General features: G+C 42.9%; 1 protein-coding gene across 1 annotated transcript in view; it reads left to right on the top strand.

The window, feature by feature from the left end:
* Positions 1-22,985, top strand: part of IFT81 (intraflagellar transport 81) — a 328,264-nt gene that overhangs the window by 215,531 nt on the left and 89,748 nt on the right. Inside the window, exons 10-11 of the mRNA XM_082255594.1 lie at positions 2,660-2,752; positions 5,176-5,322. Of these exons, the coding sequence (XP_082111720.1) occupies positions 2,660-2,752; positions 5,176-5,322 (240 nt within the window). The remainder of the gene's footprint in view (positions 1-2,659; positions 2,753-5,175; positions 5,323-22,985) is intronic.

The raw sequence follows: 22,985 nt of genomic DNA, 5'->3' as shown, positions 1-22,985 counted from the left end.
CTGCAATCTGGTGTGGACCAGCGTCTTGCGCTGACCACTATCAAGGGTCAGTTATCTGCGCTGGCCATTCTCTTCCAGTGCCCCTTGGCGTCAAATTCCTTGATCCGCACCTTTATTCAAGGGGTGCGTCATCTGGCTCCCCCTAGGAGGGCACCCTTGCCCTCTTGGGACTTGAATTTGGTTCTGTCCGTTTTGCAACGTCCTCCCTTTGAGAACATCCGAGAGAATCCTCTGTCTGCGCTGTCACAGAAAGTTGCCTTTCTGGTGGCGATCACATCTGCTCGCAGAGTGTCTGAGTTGGCGGCCCTGTCTTGCCGCTCCCCCTATCTGGTTGTTCATAGGGATAAAGTGGTCTTGCGACCTCATCAATCTTTCCTTCCAAAGGTGGTGTCCGATTTTCATCTCAACGAGGACATTGACTTGCCTTCACTGTGTGCGAAACCTAAGCATCCTAAGGAGTTTGCCTTGCATTCCTTGGATGTGGTAAGGGCGATCCGGGTTTACCTGTTGGCTACTGAATCTTTCAGAAAGTCTAATTCTCTTTTTGTCCTTCCTGAGGGACCTCGGAAGGGTATGGCTGCGTCTGTGGCAACCATTTCTAAATGGATCAGACAGACGATTGTAGAGGCTTATTCGCTTAGGAAACCGGTTCCACTTTTCCCTGTCACAGCGCACTCTACCAGAGCGATGAGTGCGTCTTGGGCCTTCCGCCATCAGGCGTCGGTGTCCCAGGTGTGCAAAGCGACGACCTGGTCATCAGTGCACACCTTTACAAAATTTTACAGACTTGATGTTTTGGAATCGGCAGATGCCTCCTTTGGCCGCAAAGTTCTGATTGCGGCAGTGCCTTAGGGGAGACATGGCGTTTTTTAGCCTGTCCCTTCCTGTTGGGGTTTTTTCCCCCTTGGTTATTTTGCTTTCCTGGGTTTGTTCGCTCCTGTTGAGCTTTCCTATTACCCAGTGTTTTACCTTTCTGGTTCAAGATAAGGTTCTTTTCTCTGAACGGGGTGCTGCGTTGCCTTTTTGATGGTTACGTTTTCCACCCTTCACATCTACACTGCTTTGGGACATCCCAGTAGTGAAGACTGTATGAGTGGGCGGCGACTGTCAGAGGACGTAAGAGAAAATAGAATTTTTGTAAGAACTTACTGTAAAATTCTTTTACCGTAAAATGTCCTCTGACAGTCGCTGCCCCCCGCCCCTCTTTTGGGGTTCATGGACCTATATACTGCTTGCTACCAAACAGAATTGGGAATGCTGCTAGCAGGGGGGTATTGGACCAGAGGGACAGCCCCCTGTAGGTGTGTCTATACAAGGTTTTGTGAATGTTTTTTTAACAAAATCTTCTGCCTAGCTTACTCCTGTGGATAAGACCAATACCCAGTAGTGAAGACTGTATGAGTGGGCGGCGACTGTCAGAGGACTCAGAGAAAATAATTTTACGGTAAGTTTTTACAAAAATTCTATTTTTACCTGATGATAGTCATTTATAATACTCCGGGGATAGAGTAATTAAAGATATTAAAGTGGACCTTTTAAGCAACAAAGAAAAATTTACTACTGCAGAATCTACATATTCAAAATAAAAATGCATTTAGACCAACTTTATAGGAGACAATGTGACTCCCTTATCTCTTTTATTATGTAAATAAGGCCTGCTGAACCGACCAAAATTAAAACCGTTAATAGACAGGAGCTTGGTACAACTAGCCTGCCAGACTCTCTTTCGATTATAGCTAGCAGCTGCTATAGCCGCTAGCAATATTTACTGTCTTCTCCTGGATGTTTGTCTATGTAAGAAAAGGCTTCCGTCTTGCAACTCTACCCCATAGCCCAGAAATATAAAAAAAATATGGTAGATTGGTGTCACATGTACCACACATAGCCAGTACTTACCAGATACTCCTGCAGCTGCTTTATTGTTGCTGTAGGCCTCTTGGCAGCCTCCCTGACCAGATTTCTTCTCATCTTTTCATCAATTTTGGAAGGACGTCCAGTTCTTGGTAATGTTACTTTTGTGCCATATTTTCTCCACTTGATGATGACTGTCTTCACTGTGTTCCATGGTATATCTAATGCCTAGAAAATTATTTTGCAGCCTTCTCCTGATTGATACCTTTTAACAATGAGATCCCTCTGATGCTTTGGAAGCTCTCTGCAGAGCATGGCTTTTGCTGTAGGATGTGACTGAGAAAATGTCAGGAAACACCTACTAGAACAGCTGAACTTTATTTGGGGTTAATCATAGACACTTTAAATGATGGCCGGTGTGTACTGACTCATATTTAACATGAGTTTGAATGTGATTGCTTAATTCTGAACACAGCTACATCCCCAGTTCTAAAAGGGTGTGCACACTTATGCAACCACATTATTTTAGTTTTACCCCCCCCCCCCCCCCAAAAAAAAAAGATTTCAGTTTGTTTTTCAATTGAGTTGTACAGTTTATAGGTCACAATAAAGGTGGAAAAAGTTCTGAAATTTGTTATCTTTGACTCATTCTGTTTTTTTTAATTCGTAGTATAACAGTTTTTTAACTTGTGATTCCTAATTCTGAACACACTGCTAGATCCCCAGTTATAGAAGGGTGTGAACACTTACTCCATTTTATTTTGTCATTGCCAGTCAACTCAGTGGGGTTTTTTTTTTTTTTTTTTAGATCCAAGAAGTCAATGCCGAAATCAATCAGCTCACTGAAAAGAGAATGAGAAATGACCCGACCGATGACAAACTGTCCCTTTTTCGACAGCAAGTATGTATTCAAATAATTCTCCAAACATTTGTTTTCTGATGGATTGTGTTTTTTTTTTTTTTTTTGTCAGAGATGCGTGCATCTTTTACTCTGGGTAGATATTAATAGTGGAATTCAGCCAGTAAAACTGACATACTGACATCTTTTTACTCTGTAGAAATGTAAGAAAGTGAGTCAGATAGGTGTGATCTATAACTTTCTAGACAAGGATAAGGTTTACAGTGCCAGTGAATGGTTTGTTACAAAGGCTTTCATAAAATAAATTGTATATTTATATTTAAAGTGTAATAGAAGTCCTGGTTCATTTGTCTTCCTTGTATTTAGCACCACAACTCAGGGACATCAGGACAGCCAACCATTCTCTACAATGGAGAAAAGCTTCCCTTCACTTAATTTCTTGTCAGAATGGGGGAAACATATTCACAATAATTTTCTAGATTGTTTTACAAATAACTATATAAATATATGTATACAAAATAGGTGTAGTGCAACCTATACTATATTAATAACAAATAATATAAAATGTCCAAATAATAAACATTAAGTACATTGGTAGTGCCACCAATCACCACTGTGTCAGATATGTTAAAAATCTTCAAAATATCACACAACTGATTGGGCCATGCATGCCTCCTCCATGTGAAACAATTAAATGCTCACCTCCAGGTATCACTTCTAAATAAATAATGAGGTCAAACAGCGCTTAGTAAACTAATAACGAAACAGTGCTCCGCCACCTAATTGTTGATCAAATCTAAATACAAGTGTACATATCGAAATAGTGATGAATATAAATAAATAGTGATATCATACAAATGTGTATACAGAAATTTAGAAATACACTATAAAAGTCCCACAAATGTGCCAACTAAACATGTGCAAATATGCAAAACAAAACAAAGTGCCAGTGCTCTTGAAATTAATCCTGTGTCTGTGCTCTCCTTTACCAATGGATGGATGGCCGCTCACCTCAATTTCTGACCCCTGTTTCACCAGTGGGTCAGAACTGACTGTTCCCTTCCAGCCTACTATCCAAGGCTACTTCGCTGTCAGCTGCCATATGTGTTTTGCTTGTCCATCCGGCACAGCTTGTTGTGCTTTTCATGTAAGTGCATATATTTTCTTTTATTGCCAATAAAATTGTTTATACAGAGAGCACTAGTTATTCTCCTTATCTCCCTTATATCCTAATCGGTAATTATCTGAAGTATACAGTAGTACAGTATACACTAGTACAAGGATCGGCATCATCTCAACCCCTATCTGCCTATCGGTATTAGGACTTTATCCCTGGAAGGGAACAGTCAGTTCTGACCCACTGGTGAAACTGGTGAAAATTGAGGTGAGCTGCTATCCATCCATTGGTGAAGGAGAGCACAGACACGGGATTGATTGCAGGAGCACTTTGTTTTGCATTTGCACAAGTTTTCACATGTTTAGTTTGCACATTTGTGGGTCTTTTATAGTTTATTTTTAAATTTGTGTATACAAATTTGTATGATATCACTATTTATTTATAATCATCACTGTTTCGATATGTACACTTGTATTTAGATTTGATCAACAATTATTTTAAGTGGCGCAGCACTGTTTCGTCATTAGTTTGATTTGTGTATGTAGTGAAAACATATTTGGTGATAGCAGCCACTTTTATACACATGGTTCTTTTTAGTGCAACAATTTTTGATATTGATTTCAGTTACTCATTTTAAATTTGGTTGCACTGATTTATATTTAACTTTTTACTAAACAGCGCTTAGTGTCTCCCTCAGGGTTATTACCAGGGCTAGATGCACAGCGTTCAGCTTCTCTCTAGTACACACACCACTCAAACTCACATAAAACCGGTAACATGGTAACATGTTAACAGGTTTTAAGTGAGATGCGATGCATGCAGTGGAGAGAAGCTGAACACTGTGCATCTAGCCCTCATCATAAGCCCTGAGGGGGACACCAAGTGCTGTTTGATCTCATTATTTATTTAGAGGTCAAACCTGGAGGTCTGCATTTAATTGTTTTATGTGGTGTAGGTACGCATGGCACAATCAGTCATGATATTTTGAAGATTTTGACACATCTGACACAGTTGTGATTGGTGGCACTACCAATGTACTTTATGTTTATTATTTGCACATTTTATGTTATTTGTGATTATTGTAGTATAGGTTGCGCTACACCTATTTTGTATACCTGTTTGATGTTGAGGGTGTAGTAAGATCAATCTATTGGTGTATAAGCCTGCAACTGATTGATAAATGGTTTACATTATCTAAATATATAAATAAAATAAAATAAAAGGTTTTGTATTTTTTTTACTTTAACTACAGGAAGACAGAATTCTTAGAATTAGGAATGTGTGTGTGTGTGTGTGTATATAACACAAATATACTGTATTTATGTATACACAAATCTTGATTTCACAGGCAGCCATCATTTCACGCAAGAAAGAAACCAAAGCTGAAGAATTACAGGATGCTAAGGAAGAAATTGGCAATTTAGAAAGAGAAATAGCACAGAAATCCAGTCAGGTCCGAGATACTGATGGCTCTGAAATGTTAAGAGGAGATGAGGTAAGAGTTAAGTTATAAAAATGGGCCAGCCTAAAAAATAATTGTAGTCTAAAAATAATGATTTATGTATTTGTTGCACGGTTTATAGTTCATATCTTGTTTTGCATGTATATACAAAACTCCTATTTGTTCCCTTTTGGTCTGTTAAAAATATACAATTGAAAGTCTGTTTTTTTTTTTTTTTTTTTTTTTACATCTTTTAAAGTGCAACTTCACTTTCTTAATCAACATTGACTATTTTTAATTTTTACGCTATTAGCATTTGTAAATAGATAGGAAAGTATATCATAGTTACTTGTTTAAAATGTTTTCTTTTACATTTCTTCACTTACTTTCGGGTTTCCAGGCCTAGGCAAATGATGTCATACTTACCAGGAGTCTTCAGGAGGGGAGGAGGGGAGGAGGGGAGGAGAGGTTTTCTCAGCTAAGCACACCCTCCAGTCTGCATATCTGAGCTAAGGGCAGAAGTATTTCAGGAAGTAAATGCTACATGAATTATCTACCCTGACTCAAGATGGCCACGGCCAGAAATGCTAGGGGATGTTTTTCAAAGTGATTTCTTAGTAAAATAAAGCATTGAGACATGGATGTATGGGGAAGTTTGAATATTAAAAATGAATAGAATAGCATTTTTGGTTTGTGGTGTAAAATAGTGCAAAAGTGCAAAATCAAAGTTGATCCTGCTGGAAATCCAGCAAGCTTTTCCTGTGCTTTATGCCTGTGCTGTTCTGCAATCTCAAGCAGTTTTATCAGCCCTGCCCAGTTTACCTCTTTAGACTAGAGAACCCCCCCCTTCCTGTAATGCAGATAAGGAAAGGCGAAGGTGTTCTGCAGTGATGTCCTGGGTTGACAACAGTGCTGCTCCATACAAGAGATACAGTACAATAAATACGCGTTGTGACCCTAGGAAAATACGTTTGTAAGCCTGAAGATAAACTAATAATGACACCATATTTAGGACTGACGAGCTGCAGTATATTATATATTTGTTCTTAGGTTCAGATAAACTTTAAATCTCCTGATCCCTTTAAATTGTTTGTTACTCTAAAGAAAAAAAAAAAAAGATCCTGTTTATTTAAAGCATGTTATACACCACAGTGCTTGTGCTGTGTAATTTGGCCCCTTCTATCACATGAAACACATGGCTGACCGTACCTGTTTCAGCCCCAACCCCCCCACTGTAAACTGACCACAGTTTATAATGGCTGCTGAGCTGACACCATGATCAGTTTACATGCCTCCGTCATCCGCAGCTCTCCTGTCCTCCTCTGTCTCCCTCTGTCCTCCTCCCCCCTCCCCTCCATGTCTGTCTGCTCCTGTGTCAGGTGCCTGCCCTTTCCCCTGCTGCTGCTGAAATAACTTTTAATATCTTATATAATCCTCTTTGTTTCCTAATGATAGATGCTCCTGTCACTGTGTTTTATAAAATAAATGCTATATACCTGATTTCAGAGCGCCGCTCTCTCCTCCTCTCCTCCCAACTGATGTCAGCCCGACCTGCTGCAGCTGTCAGACGGGGAGAGGAGAGAGCTGGCTAGTCACGTGACGGCCTATCGGCACTATGAAATCAGGTATAGCCAGCATTTTTTTTATACAACACAGTGACAGGCGCACCTATCATTAGGAAACAAAGAGGATTATATGAATTTAACATATTTATTTATATATATTTTGAGCAGAGACCCTAGAGAATAAAATGGTTATCGTTGTAATATTTTATGTCACACCATATTCGCCCAACGGTTTTTCAAACGCAATTTTTTTTTTGACAATACACAATAGTTACGCCAAGTAAATAGCTACCTAACATGTCACACTTTAAAATTGCATCTGCCTGTGGAATGGGGGGAAAACTACAGTGCTTAAAATTCTCCATAGGCGAGGGGCGTGACCGGATGTGATCGAGGCAAGGCGCGAGTTGAGTTCCCAGAGCTCAGGACATCCTGAAATTTATTGCATTAGGTGCCGATTTTGGCCTGCTTCTCCCCCCCATCCTTGAGGTGAGGATCCTGCCGTTTTGGGGATGCCCGCATCGACCCCAAAACCTCAGCGGAAGCCGCCACAGGACCAACGACAGACGCGCTCCTCGCGCAGTCCGGGCCCTGGCTCCGCCTCTGCCATCTTGGCACCAGCGTCCTCTTCACTGCGAGGCAGCCGCTTGGGCGTGGGGATGGAGACACAGCAGCGGGAGGAAGTGCAACACTCTGAGGTTTCTCAGCCCCCCCCCCCCCCCCCACCCAGCCCTGGAGATAGACCAGCGGGCTATCACAACCCCCATCCTGGAGGCAATTGACAGTTGCAAGGCGGCGCTCATGGTCAGAATCGACCACCTGGCCTCAGAATGCACACTGATCCGCCATGACTTGGAGTTGAGAATTTCGGATGTGGAGGATAACACTCATGCACATGCCAACCAACTTTCTGAATTACAGACATTAGTAAGGTCTCTGCAACATAGGCAGATAACGACGAGGATAGGCAGAGGCGCAATAATGTGCGTGTGGTGGGGGCTCCCTGAAGGGACAGAGGGGTCTCGGCCTGCATCCTTTGCTGAACAGTTCTTCAAGCAGCTGCTGTCCCTTACTGATCTCCCACCACATACATGGTGGAGAGGGCCCATCATGTTTCTACGGGTGCAAGACCCCCAGGGGCCCCCCCAGGCCATTCCTGGTTACATTTCTTAACTACAGGGACAGAGAATTGCTTCTTTCAGAGGCAAGGAAACATCGGGATGAGAATGCACATGTAATGCTGTTTCCTGACTTTTCAGCTGAAACACAGAGGAAATGTCGCTCCTTTACAAAGGTCTGGAGGCGCCTAAGGGAGAAGGAGATTAAATACAGCATCCTATATCCTAGCCGACTCCGCATCCAACACGGTTTAATGAAGTTCTTTGAATCCCCGCAGGACGCATCGCAGTGGCTGGATGGTCTGTGTTGATTCATATGAAGGTACTGTCGCTTGCCCCTGCCTGTCTTGATCCTGTGGACCTTTATTTATTTCTTCCTGGCCCAGCTCCCTGGGCCTACTGAGTTGTCTTCACCTTGCCTTACCTCGCTTGCGAGATACCTGTGCTCTTGACTGAGGGCTGTGAAGTGGCCCTATATACTCCCTGCCATGGAGTTGTTGCTGGCAACCACCACCCAGGCCAAAGGGCCCTACTTTTTGCTCCGGCAGTCACAGAATCTTCATCAGGGGACGTGGAACAACCAACTGGGACTGTCGAACTGTTGATCGCAATGGTGGAACTACCCCACTCGAACTTGTTGGGAAGTTTAGCGGATCAAGCTGTTTTTTGTTTTTGTTTTTGGGCCTCTGGTATAATGGCATTGGGGAATTTAAACCAGCTTTTTGAACATTACCGTCTCACCTGCACCAGTGTACTATTACGGGTCCTATCTTGCAGTTCAATTTTTTCTTCTTTTCACGGCATAATGTCGGGTTTTTCCTGGCATGTCTGTATTACTTTAGGCACATATGGTTGATTCCGTCCGGTTCCTCTCTTGGAATGTGAGAGGGTTGAATGATAAGTTTAAACGTGCCAATGTTTTTTCAATACCTCAAACAGATTAAACCACATGTGCTCCTCCTGCAAGAGACTCCTCTGGATTGTGGTAAGATCCTGTCCATGCGCAGACCCTGGATCCAGAGGGCGCTGCACGCGACCTACTCTACATATGCCAGAAGGGTCTCTATCCTCATTAGCAAATCAATCCCCTGTACCATTCACCAGGTGATCTCTGACCCAGGCGGATGATATGTGGCAGTTGTGATAGATATATACTCCCGAACTTTGTTGTCAGTGGCTGTCTATGTACCCCCTCCGTTTAGGGTCCAAATGTTATATGATATGATGGACAAATTGTCTCCACATTCACATCTGCCTGTGTTACTCATGGGGGATTTTAATGCCATCATGGATCACACCCTGGACTCTTGGCGGATCGGGTGGACAGATTATTGGGTGGGGCTGGGGAAGACCCAGCTGTCATGGTACACGTGGGTACCAATGACATAGGCAGAGGAAGATGGAGAGTCCTAAACGATTTCAGGGACTTAGGCGCTAAGTTGAGGAGAAGGACCTCCAAGGTAGTATTTTCCGAAATACTACCTGTACCTCGAGCCACACCAGAGAGGCAGCGGGAGATTAGGGAAGTTAACGAGTGGCTGAGGAGCTGGTGTAGTAAGGAGGGTTTCGGGTTCCTGGAGAACTGGGCCGACTTCTCAGTCGGCCACCGGCTCTTTGGTAGGGACGGATTGCACCTAAATGGGGAGGGTGCAGCCGTACTGGGTGAGAGGATGGCCAAAAAGTTAGAGGGGCTTTTAAACTAGGGAATGGGGGGAGGGTACAGATGTAGAATTAGCCAGTGGAAAGCAAGTTTCAGAGGGCAGAAATGGGGGCATTAGCGGTAGGGTGTTCGGAGCTCCTATACCCAGGGTGGGTATGGGGAAAAATCAAGTGAGCAGCCTAAAAACATCAAATGAGGATAAATGTAACCGGTCAAAATTAAGAGGTTTGTATACCAATGCCAGAAGCCTGGCCAACAAGATGGGAGAGCTGGAGCTACTGATGTTTGAGGAGGACTTAGATTTTGTGGGGATAACTGAGACTTGGTTTGACAGCTCTCATGAATGGATGGCGACCATTCAGGGGTATTCCCTTTAACGCAGAGATAGAGAGGGTAAAAAAGGGGGAGGGGTATGTCTGTATATTAAGAACAGTGTACAGGTAAATATGAGGGATGATATTAATAATGGAGCTAAGGACGAGGCAGAATCCCTATGGGTAGAGCTTCAAAGGGAAGGCACGGTGGGGAAGGTAATATTGGGCGTATGCTATAGGCCCCCCAACCAGAGGGAGGAGGGGGAGGCGGACCTTATTTTACAGATAGGATTGGCAGCAAGGACGGGAAACGCCATTATAATGGGGGACTTTAATTATCCAGATATAGACTGGGCAGAAGGAACCGCACACTCAGCCAAGGCTCGGCAGTTCCTAAATGTTTTGCAGGACAATTTCATGGGTCAGATGGTGAATGCACCGACGAGAAAAAATGCGGTACTTGACCTACTGATTACCAACAATACAGACCTGCTCACGGATATAGAAATATGGGAGAACTTAGGAAACAGTGACCATAGGTCAATAAGTTTCAGTATTAATTACAGTTATAGGAAGCAGAGGGGTAATATAAGGACGCTGAATTTCAAAACACCAACATAAAAATGCATATTAGTGCTAAAGAAAAGGCCTTCAAAAAATACAAGACTGAGGGGTCATTGGCAGCATTTAAGCATTACAAAGAGTGTAATAAGAAATGTAAAGACTAAATCAGGGCGGCTAAAATAGAACACGAGAGACATATAGCGGAGGAGAGTAAAAAGAACCCCAAGAAGTTCTTTAAGTATATAAACAGTAAGAAACGAGGCCAGATCACATTGGCCCCATAAAAGATGACAAAGGAAATATGGCCACTGAGGACAGAGAAAAGGCGGAAGTGTTAAATCATTTCTTCTCTTCAGTCTTCACAAAAGAATCGGGGGGCTACACGAACCTTGCTTGTAAGGCCGAACTAAACAACACACCTCAGGAAGTGCCGCCATGGCTAACAGAAGATAGACTTAGAACTAAACTAGAGAAACTTAACATAAATAAATCACCGGAACCGGATGGCTTGCACCCGAGGGTTCTTAAAGAGCTCAGCCAGGTGATTGCCAGACCATTATTCTTGATCTTTAAGGATAGTTTACAGACGGGTATGGTGCCAGCTGATTGGAAAAAAGCCAACATGGTACCAATATTTAAAAAGGGGCCGAGGTATATCCCGGGGAACTATAGGCCGGTCAGCCTAACATCTGTAGTCTGCAAGATTTTGGAGGGGATGTTAAGGGACCACATACAAGACTTTAGTAATGAAAACAGTAAAATTAGTAGTAATCGGCATGGATTTATGAAAAATCGTTCTTGCCAAACCAATCTATTAACCTTCTACGATGAAGTGAGCTGCCACCTAGATAAAGGAAAGCCTGTGGATGTGGTGTATCTGGACTTTGCAAAGGCCTTTGACACTGTTCCCCACAAACGCTTACTGTACAAACTAAGGAAGGTAGGTATGGACCATAAGGTGAGTACCTGGATAGAGAACTGGCTCCAGGGGAGAGTCCAGAGGGTGATGATTAATGGGGAGTACTCGGATTGGGTGGGTGTGGAAAGTGGGGTCCCCCAGGGTTCGGTCCTGGGACCAATCCTGTTTAATTTATTCATAAATGATCTAGAGGAGGGATATCTAGTACAATCTCAGTATTTGCAGATGACACTAAACTAGGCATGCCATTATCTTCTATGCAAGATGTAGAAACCTTACAAACGGACCTGAACAAAATAACGGGGTGGGCAACTACATGGCAGATGAGATTTAATGTTGATAAATGTAAAGTAATGCACTTGGGGGCCAAAAACCAGAAAGCAAGCTACTCACTAGGGGGGGGAACCTCTGGGTGAGTCTAGGATGGAAAAGGACTTGGGGGTACTGGTAGACAACAGGCTTGGCAGTGGCATGCAATGCCAAGCCGCTGCAAGTAAAGCCAACAGAATACTGGGATGTATAAAAAAGGGGATTCACTCCAGAAATAAAGAGATTTTTCTTCCACTCTACAAGACTCTGGTCCGGCCACATCTGGAGTATGCTGTCCAGTTCTGGGCACCGGTCCTCAGGAAGGATGTGCTGGAACTGGAAAGAGTCCAGAGAAGGGCAACAAAAATAATTAGGGGAATGGAGGACATCAGCTATGAGGAGAGGCTACAGGCACTGAACCTGTTCTCTCTGGAGAAGAGAAGATTGAGGGGGGATATGATATCAATGTACAAATACTGTACGGGCGACCCTAGCATAAGGTACAAACTATTCAGAGTAAGGGAATACAATAAGACACGTGGCCACTCACTAAAACTAGAGGAAGGGCGGTTTAACCTTAAAATGCGTAAGGGGTTCTTCACTGTGAGAGCGGTAAGGATGTGGAATTCTCTTCCACAAGCAGTTGTATCAGCAGGGAGCATTGTTAGTTTCAAAAAACTGTTAGATGGACACCTTAGAGACCACAACATACAGGGGTATACAATGTACGGTTAAAAGCAAACACACACACACATCATAGGTTGAACTGGATGGACTGTTGTCTTTTTTCAACCTCACTAACTATGTAACTATGTAACTATCTTCCAACCCCAATCGGTCAGGCTCGGTGGACTTGCTGACTTGGGCTTCCGCTGTTGGACTGACCAAACTTTGGAGATGGAAGCATCCCTCACTTAGGGTGTACTCTCATATCTTGACCACCCATCACTCTTCTGCGAGAATTGATTTGGCTTTTGAGAATGCTCAGCCAATGCAAATGGTCCATGGATCGGAATATTTGGTGGGAGGGGTATCTAATCATAACCCGCTACGCTTGCAGTTGATCCTCCAGTTGGGGGCTGGAGAGCGGGGTTGGCGCCTGTCCCCGGGCTGGCTGAAACATGATCAGGTCTCCCCTCATCTTCTACAATCGGTGAAGGCCTACTGCCCTGCTGACTTTTACAAGTCCTTCTCTGAACAATTGGCACCCCACATTAGCTCCCTCCTATCACACTGCCTGGACAAACAAACGCTACCCTCCTCCATGTTAGATGCTTACATGGTTTTACTTTTGAAGCCATGGCTGGATCCCCTAGCCTGTTCCTCATATTGCCCTATAGCCCTCCTGAACATGGACCTTTAAAATACTGACTAAGGTCCTGGCGACTAGACTGGCTGGGGTCATCCACTCACTGGTGGGTCCAGACCAGACCGGCTTTATGCCTGGGAAATCAGTAGACACAAATATTAGGAGACCCATCTTCAGCTGCCGGGGGAGGATTTGCGGGCCAGGGTGGTGGTGTCCATTGACATTGAGAAAGCTTTGGACTCCGTGGACTAGAAATTTGTGCATACCGTTCTCGAGCTCATGGGTTTCGTACCGAAGTTCAGGACTTGGACATCACTCCTCTTTACCGGCCCACGGGCGGCGATCCGTCTGGGCCTTTCCACTTCCCATTTTTTTAGGGTGGCGCAAGGGACCAGGCAGGGGTGCCCTCTGTCTCCCTTCCTTTTTGCTCTCACTATGGAGCCCATAGCCATTGCACTGCACAGCTCTCCAAGTGTCGGAGCTATCAGAGTGGGTTTTATATGGGAATGTCTTGCATTGTACGCGGATGACATGCTCCTTTTTCTTAGAGATCCTGGTCTCTCCCTAAGGGCGGTGTTGTCTATCCTAGATGAATTTGGTAAATACTCAGGTCTCCGGGTCAATTGGGGAAAGTCATCGATATTGCCACTGGACGAGGGTGCACGATCCGCGGCAGACGATAATCTTCCCCTTTGCTGGGTCCAAACTATAACATACTTGGGGATCAGGGTTACCCGTAGAACACAGGATTACTACACTTTGAATCTCCTTCCCTTACTATCTAGACTCCAACAAAATGTCCAGAAAAACCCTGTCTGTTGTGTAAAAGGAACTGTTCAAACCAATGCCCCCTAGCATCTCCAAATGTATAGACAAATGGGCCGTGGAGGTTCCTGATCTCCAAGGGGAGGACTGGGAGGACATGTGGGTAGAACCCTTAGTGGCCGCCAGGGACAAACTGATACAGTTTAAATGTATTCACAGGTTTTATTATACCCCGGCTCGGTTGGCTAAGATCTATCCTACCTCCTCTACTGAATGCTGGACATATTTTTTGGGATTGAATTCTGATTCAGAGGTTCTGGACCGAGATTACCTCCTGTCTGATGGGGGTGCTGATGGTCCCGATTCCAATGACTCCAAGGGTGTGTCTCCTGGGTCTGGTGGAGGAGGTAGTGCCGTCCGTGGCTCATAGATCGTTGCTGACTATCCTCCTCTTCTATGCGTGGAAAGCCATACTGTTGCACTGGGATCAAGTGTCTCTCCCCCCTTTGCAATTTTGGAAGGGATTGGTGAATGCAATGATGCCGCTCTACAGGGCAACGTACATCTCCAGGAGATGTCCGAAAAAAATTTGAAAAGGTGTGGAGGGCATGGAATGACTCTTTAGATACTGTGGGTTTATTGCCTTAGTTAGGGAATGCATTGGTTTAACCCTCCAACTGTGTATTGTAGACATTACAATGCAGGGCCTACCTGCTTCACGGGAGTCGGCCATGTGGACCGTATATCTATGTAGCCATCCTTTGATTCTCTACTACGGTGCATTCAGTTCCTGCCCTAAACATTGTTTAATCCATGCTCAGTTTCTGTTTGTATGCTGGTAGTTTTTAAGGGGGGGGGGGGGGTAGGGAGGGTGGGAGGGGTTGGTTAGTGAGTTGATTCTATGTCTAGTTAGCCTATGTTAGATCTATGTGATTTTGTGCACGCGGTCTCCCGCTGTGTTTAGGCAGATCGTCAGAGAAACTGACAGAATAACCGCCTGCTTATGTAAACAAAGCAGGTGGGTCTTCTGTCACACAGGCAGAGATCAGGAGTTTCAGCTAAGCTTAAACCCTAATCTCTCTGTGCCTGCCACAGAGCCGCCCCCAGTGAGTAAGCACAGTTAGGCATACATTAACCCCTTTGATCGCCCCCAGTGTTAACCTCTTCCCTGCCAGTGTCATTTAAACAGTAAAAGTGCATATTATTTAGCACTGATTACTGTATTAATGTCACTGGTCCCCCAAAAAGTGTCAAAAATGTCAGTTAGGGGTCTGATCTGTCCGCTGCAATGTCGCAGTCCCGCTAAAAATTGCTGATCGCCGCTATAAACGCTAAAACTTTTGCGCAAACCAATTAAAATACGCTTTTTGGGATTTCTTTTACCAAAAATGCGTCTAACTGATAAAAAAATTTGATTTTTTAAAAAAAATTTTATTGGGAATGTTTTATAGCAGAAAGTAAAAATATTGTGTTTTTCAAAATTGTCACTCTTTTTTTGTTTATAGCGCAAAATCTAAAAACCACAGAGGTGATCAAATACTACCAAAAGAAAGCTCTATTTGTGGGAAAAAAGGGACATCAATTGTATTTGGGTGCAATGTCGCACGACCACACAATTTTTTGTTAAAGTAACACAGTGGCGAATCAAAAAAAATGGCCTGGTCATTAAGGGAGTAAAACCTTCCGGAGCTGAAGTGGTTAACAAGGGGGCCCCCATATCCCATCCTCCCCATGTCAATGAGTACTTAGCACCGCTACTCAGTCACCAAAAAATTGGTAAAAGAGAGTAAAAACGCAGAGACAGTTTTTTTGACAAGTGCTTTATTAAATAAGTAGAAATAAAAAGAATTTCCCCCAGTGTAGATCCAGTGTCAATCATGATGACGCCAAATGAATGGATGCCATTCATAAAAATGATTGCTTATAAAACGTACCAGCCTGATTGGATCAGGCTTGAAGCACAAGCGGCCCCACGCCCAAATGATCTTCTTTCATGGCTCCCTCTTCAAGCTTGTAGAGCTATTTTAAGTCCCACATTATCATGCTCTCTCCATCTTTGGGATACAGCTTGCAAACTTTATCACCTCAAATCCCCTCATATATCTGTGGCTCCACTTTTCAATAATCCACACTTTCCCCCAGATCAATCTCCTAAACAATTCAATTGGTGAATCAATAAAGGCCTTTATGGATTAACACATTTTATAGATCACAAAGGAGTTAAGCCTACTACAAATGTTATTCAAACTATGGAGATTCCTCCCTTAGAAATGTTCCATCATTCATTTTTTGCACACACTTAAGTGGGAAATGGATGATATGTCTTTGAGAACTCTTTCTGAGACTAGATGTCCTGGAACAAGGGGAGACCTCTGAATTATACTCTCTCTTATCTGGCCCCACTGGCAAACTTTCATATCAGATAGCCTGGGAAACAGAGTTGGGGGAGGAAGTAGAGGAGGAGGAGTGGACACACTGGTCAGCTGTGGTGCATAGGAGGATTCTTAATACCACACTTGCCAAGGCAAATTATGAAGTATTATCTCATTGGTACCTAGCCCCAGCAAGACTTGCCAAAATGTATCCACACGCCTCCCCTCTATGCTACTGGGAATGTAGACAAGAGGGTACCATGTGTCATATTTGGTGGTCATGCCGTCCAGGGAGTCTGAACCAGAATTTTCACTCTCATATGTTCAGTGTTAATATGGCTAAAAAAGGCCAAGACTGTTTTCAATGACTTCTCAGACGAGATTCCCAAATATTCTCAAATCCTTCTCTTCTTTATCCTTTTTGCTACTAAGATAACTTTAACTCGAGCGTGGTAAACCCCAAGCAGTTGCCAAAAATAAATTATCCTGGATTATACTCCCTAAAAAATTGGTCAGTATCGTACAGGACAAACAGGCTAGATTTGAAATGTCTGGAACCCCTGGATTAGGTATCTGCAGTCACCTGTCTGATGTGGCGCTTTGGAGGCTGTGGTGGGCAGGTTGAGTGGATCCATTGTCTTTCTTCTGCTACTTCCCTCTACTCTTTCTTTTCTTTCCCCTTCTTCTATCTATTTTATTGTTTGATTTTTCTGTGTTGCACTATGTGCATGTTCAATTGACAGCGTTTAATTGGGTTGACCTGAATACTACTAAACATAGGGTCACAGCACCTTAACTTCAGGAAAATTGTTTAAAATACTGTGTTGCCTTAGTTTACCTTTCCCCTCATTTTTGGGCGAGAGGCCTATATCTAGTTTTTGGACAGCATGCTCTTGTTTTAGACTCCAACTGTCCCTTTACCCTGATTTTTGCTTCTGTTACCTTTATTATGCTATTAGTCATTGTATTGCCAAACCAAAACTACTACACTTGCTTTGGTGTTTTATCTAAAAAACCTTTTCAGTAAAAAAAACAGTTGAAACAGAAAAATGATTGCTTGATGCACTACGGTGAAACTGTTCTGCTTTGGTCACAGAATGTGAAATTAATTGTAAGAAAAAAACTGTAAAAAAATGAAACATTTCAAAAATATAATTTTTTTTAATTTTTTTCCATACTGTCACCACCCTGATCACTTCCACACCAGTCATTTAATGACTCTGCACTGCCCTGGTGACAGTATGTTGAAAAAAAAAATGTAAAAACAATACATAACTTTTATTTATTTCTTAACTTTCCACAAAATTGTGCAAAAAATTACAACTTAAAAACACTCACCATGCCTCTTTCCAGAGAGGAGTCATTTGGGGGGTATTTGTACCTTCTTGGCATTTTAGGGCCTTAAGAAATGAGAGACTGTCAGTACATCAGGATTGATCAGTTTTCAAATATATATACCATAGTTTGTAGACCAGTGGTTCTTAACCTGGGTTCGATCGAACCCCAGGGGTTCGGTGAGTCAGTCTCGCGGGTTCGGCGGAGGTAATTTCTGAACTGGTCTCTGAAAGACAACAGCAGAAGTCACACTGATTTGCAGTAAATATTCATTATTATGTTTTTGTGTGAAAATCATGTTTTAATGGTTTTGTTCATTTTATGTATAAATATATCCCTATGTTTTGAATTTGAAAAAATCATATTTTATTTTTCCAATTAAGAAGGGTTCAGTGAATGCGCATATGAAACTGGTGGGGTTCAGTACCTCCAACAAGGTTAAGAACCACTGTTGTAGACTCTATATTTTTCACACGGGGTTAATATTATACAATGATTTGGGTTATTTATTTTACCAAAGGAATGTTGCAGAATACACTTTGACCTTGACCTAAATGTATGAAGAAAGGTTAGTTATTTGCAAAAATTTATAACCGAAACAAAGAAAAACTTTTTTTTTAATGTTCTGTATTTTTTTTGTTTAGATAATTAAAAAAAGGAAGAAAAACACCAGTGATGATTAAATGCCACCAAAAGAAAGCTCCTGCTGTCTCAAAAATTATAAAAAATTTAGGATTTATGGATACAGTGTTGAATGATTCATTGGCATCCAAAGTATAACAGTGCTGAAAATTTAAAATTGGCCTGGGCAGGAAGGGGGTGAAAATGTCTGCGAATGAAGTGGCTAAATAATGTGGAAAATTTACAATGAGGTTAAAGCCTAGTACACACTGGTGACTGGGCGAATGTCAGGCTACCTTCTGTCCGTGTGTACTGGAGTCAGTCCAACAGAAGCTCGCCTATCGGCCAACTACTGTTGAAGGGGTCTACCGATCGGCTCCCTGGCTGAGAGTGCTGACCACAGTGTTCTGGGGCGGAGGGGAGGAGTTCGTTCCCCTGTTAGAACACAAGAGCACAGAAGGGGAGATAGCTGTACTAACATTGGATAGTTAGTACAGTGGCTCTTCCTGAGCTGTCAGTTATTTTTCATTCAGCCCTGCTGGGTTGAAGAAAAAAAAAAAACCTACTAGTGTGTACTAGGTTTAGGTGTCAAAACCATGTTAATTTGAGCAAACATACAGTATAGGTAGTTCTTTCATGACTGGCATTCTCTCTGACTGCATAACTTGGTATTACCTATGTATAAGGAAAGTAAAGGTTAAACTGGTTGTAAAGGCAGAAGATATTTATCTTAAGGCATTCTATGCCTTAAGATAAAAAAAATCCTTCTGTGTGCAGCAGCCCCCCTAAAACTTACCTGAGCCCATCTCTATCCAGCGATGTTGCAGCTGCTCGGCACTCTCCTCCTTATTGGCTGAGATAGCAGCAGAGCGCCATTGACTCCCACTTCTGTCAATTAAAGTCATTGAGCCAATGAGAAGAGAGAGGGGCAGGGCCTAGCCAGGGCTGCATGTCTGAATGGACAGACAGATCTGTGACTCGGCTCGGGTGCCCCAAAAGCAAGCTGCTTGCTGTGGGGGCACATGCCAGGCGAGCAGATAAGACAGAGCAAGTGAGTATGATATTTAGACAAAAAAACAAAAAAAAACGAGATGTTAGTATCACTTGGGGGAATAAACGAGGATGTCACATCTAGTCGAGAGAGTTTCTTTATGTGGGGTATATAGTTATTATTATTATTATTATTATTGTTTCTCCTTATTTTTAGTGCATCATCTTACATGAGAAAAAATGCAAGCACATAATCATTGTAGGAAAAAGGAAATCCATCACATTGGATACAAACATACAACAGAGAAAAAGAAATCCTATATCAACTTGCTTATCCCCATGCATGTAATAGCAGTGAGAATCACAGCATTGCTGAAACATTAGCACGGTCTTTTGTTACCTTTGAACATTGTGTTCAATCTATCTTTGTAGACAGTAAAATAGCTCTACTAATATAGCATTGAAGGTGTACATACACATGCAAAGATAGTTTGAGAAATAATGACATTTCTCCAAAGTAGAATTACTTTTCTTACTGCATGATTTTAAAGCTTTTCCTCATTCTAAGTGACGGTTCACATTGGTGCGACGCAGGATCCTTGCAAATCCACTGCGGGTTCCCGCATCGCACTCGACTCGAAGGCAGTTCACACTGACATATGCAAATCTCTGGGAGTGTCCATACAAAGTTAACGACAACCCAGATTAGTTTGCATATCGCAGTGTGAACTGCCAGTTCGGACAGGAATCGGATGGCATCGGTGTGAACACCCATTCGATCTGATTCTGGTGCGGACCAAAAAAAAGTCTCCTGCGCGACTTTCGTCCAAATGCAATGCAAATTCAGCCATGCAATCTGTATGGCTGAATTCGCATCACACAGACATCGCATGTGATTTGTATAGCAGTGCGGGCGAATCACATGCGATGTCTCACATGGCATATGTGTGAACCGGCACTAAAGCAGATGACAAATTTCAAGAGTCATTGCTTTTGGATTATCATTCCAAGGTAATATGTTACAATCATTTGGAAATAATTTGGTAATATTTCCTAATACCCTATCTTTGATCCACATGGCTCTAAATCTGGTTGTATTCCTCTTCCCCTTTTTTCAAGCGACTAAAACCTCAAGGAAGAACGGAATAAAAGAGTATAGAAAATAAAAAACAAACTATTAAAAGTCTAACAGTTTTACGTCACTATTTAAGTACCTTGTGTCAGTTAACTTTGTATTGTCAGTACTTTGATTGTATATTGGTCTGGGCTATATTAAACAGCTTCCTATGGTGCTACACCGAGAAGGAGGGTCAGCAGGGAACCCCAGAAGAGGAGTTTCAAAGTTGCTCTGTGCAATACCATTGTACAGAGCTGACAATTATACCATGTCTGTTACAAATTTTACATACCAGTAAAATCTGTTTATCACAGGACTCTCCCCTCTGTTCAAATTATCTCCCTATTGCTTGGTTCAACTGAGGCTAGCTGTGAGGGGGGAGTGCTATATAGGTGTATATATAGGTATTAAGTCACCTGAGACATAGCTGCCTAAAACCCAATGGTAATTATCATTATAATTAATTTATACTGTGTAGCTAACTTTTTGAGCAGCACTTTACAAAATGGAGGCAGACAGTGCAGCTTGAATATTGTTCACTACAAGAGGAATCAGAGGGCCCTGCTCATTAGAGCTTACAGTCTAAAAGGAAGGGTAATTTATTAGTTAAAGGCAAGATTGGCCTCTCTGGAGAGATGAGCTTTGAGGGTCGCCTAAAGGTGGATAAAGTAGGAGACAGTTGGACGGGAGGGGGGGGGGGGGGGGTTGGCCCTTTGTAAAGGTAAGCCAGTGAGAAGGAAGTTACAATAGTCAAGGCAGGAGATAACCAGAGAGTGAATAAAAACACTATAAGAAAATCGAAGCAATGGTGCGTATGATGATGTAACCAACACAGTGGTATTCGCTTGTGCAAAAAAATTCTCGATAACAAAGGCAAACTTTCTTTCTTGTGTATGATTGCTATGTTTGTTGCCACCTTCTTCTGGATTGTCCTTTTGCTTCTGATCCTGCGCCTTTTTCTTCGATTATTTTCGTACGATTACTGTATACATTGAGTGCATGTAGGGCATGTCCCTTTGTATAAATCACCATTATACCGCCCTCACTGTTTTGTTTCCGCTAACTTCTAAAAAGACAGAACTACTATTTCTCTGGACATCAGACCAAGCACCTTGTTTTGACAAAGAGCAACCACTGCATATCATATTAAATACATCACCCCCTCGAACTATGGTGGCAGCTGCATCATATTTGGGGACTTTTTTTTCTGCAGCAGGCCTTGGAAGGCTTTTGAGCCAACAGGATCAAATGAATGCAGGAAAATACAGGGAAACCTGTCCCCAGGACCAAAACACAGGGGGCCTAGATTCGTTTTTTGGCTGCACAGCAGGGCTTTGCACATTGGTACACAGAATTTGGGAGTCCTCAACCACCCCCCTCCTGCTAAGATGGCAGAGCTGGGCACAGTGCACTAAAAAAATTAGACTTATGTTTGCAGCTCAGGACCCTTACAATTTTACAGCTCAGCTGGTCAAAATTAAAAATTCTATATGCATTTCCACACTGTATTTTATTTATTTCTAATCTACTCCTATTTCTCTGTTCTATCCTGAGGTTTGTTAAATTTGTAAAGATCCACACATATTTACTTCATTAAGTTCTGTGACACATATTCGCTATGCTCTGTGAGCCCTGGCTCTAATGTGTCATAGATTACACAGAGCCTGCCTTTGGCGCTACAGAGGTGCAGAAAGGAGATGTTTTAGGAGGCAGAATAAGGAATTGCTGCTCGTCTCTTTTGCCATAAAAAGCCTGCATTTTTCAATTTAGTCCGACTTTAACTGAACCAGCTTAAGTTCAAGCGCAGGTGCTCCATTTTCTGTCAGCTCCAGTTTAGTAAGTTTCCCCACTGTCTTTTCATGTTTTATAACAGTAGGGAGATTCTTTTATGTTTATATTCGATTTATAAAACCTAAAACAGAGAAGAGACAGTGCATCTGGAAATTATTCACATCGCTTCACTTTTTCCACATTTTGTTATGTTACAGCCTTATTCCAAAACAGATTAAATTAATTATTTTCCTCAAATTCTACAAACAATACCCCATAATGACAACGTAAGACCCCGTTCACACTGGGGCGACGCTACTTGCCGGGCGACCTCACAGGTCGTGGTGCGCAGCTCGCATCGCGACCTCGGAGCGGCCGGCACGGACTTCATAACATTGAAGTCAATGCAGGTCGCTCCGGGTCACCCCAAAGAAGCTCCGGACCCTTTTTCTAAGTCGGAGCGACTTGTGTCGCTCCTATTCGTATGGGTCCACAGCTTCTCTATGGCAGGCGACCTACGGCGACCTGTCAGGCAACCAGGTCGCTTGACAGGTCGCCCCAGTGTGAACGGGGTCTCAAAGAAGTTTGTTTGAAATCTGAGCAAATTTATTACAAATAAAAAATGAAACAAATCACATGCACCTAAGTATTCACAGCCTTTGCCATGGCACTCAAAATTGAGCTCAGGTGCATCCTTGTAATGTTCTGGTACCTTTGGTACCCTAATTCCACTTTTCCTAAGTGTATGCGCCCCACCATTCTCTTTTGGTAAGGTGCGCATACACCTTTAAGACCGATGCTGTCATCACTGAGCGCCGCTGGAGCGGCTATTTCAACCTCCGGCGGTCTCACTCACATGTTCGTTCAACGCCGCATAATCTGCCTTGAAGCTCTCATGCTTGCAAGCATACCTCGCTATCGGAACCACGCTGCTGATCCCTGTATCCCGCTACCGGATCATCCGCTCTTGCCGAACCTCTCCTCTACTA

The sequence above is a fragment of the Pelophylax lessonae genome (genome assembly GCF_965119305.1).
Source record: "Pelophylax lessonae genome assembly, chromosome: 1".
NCBI lineage: Eukaryota > Metazoa > Chordata > Amphibia > Anura > Ranidae > Pelophylax > Pelophylax lessonae.
The sequence above is the reverse complement of the archived record's forward strand: the minus strand, read 5'-3'. Positions and strand labels throughout refer to the sequence as shown.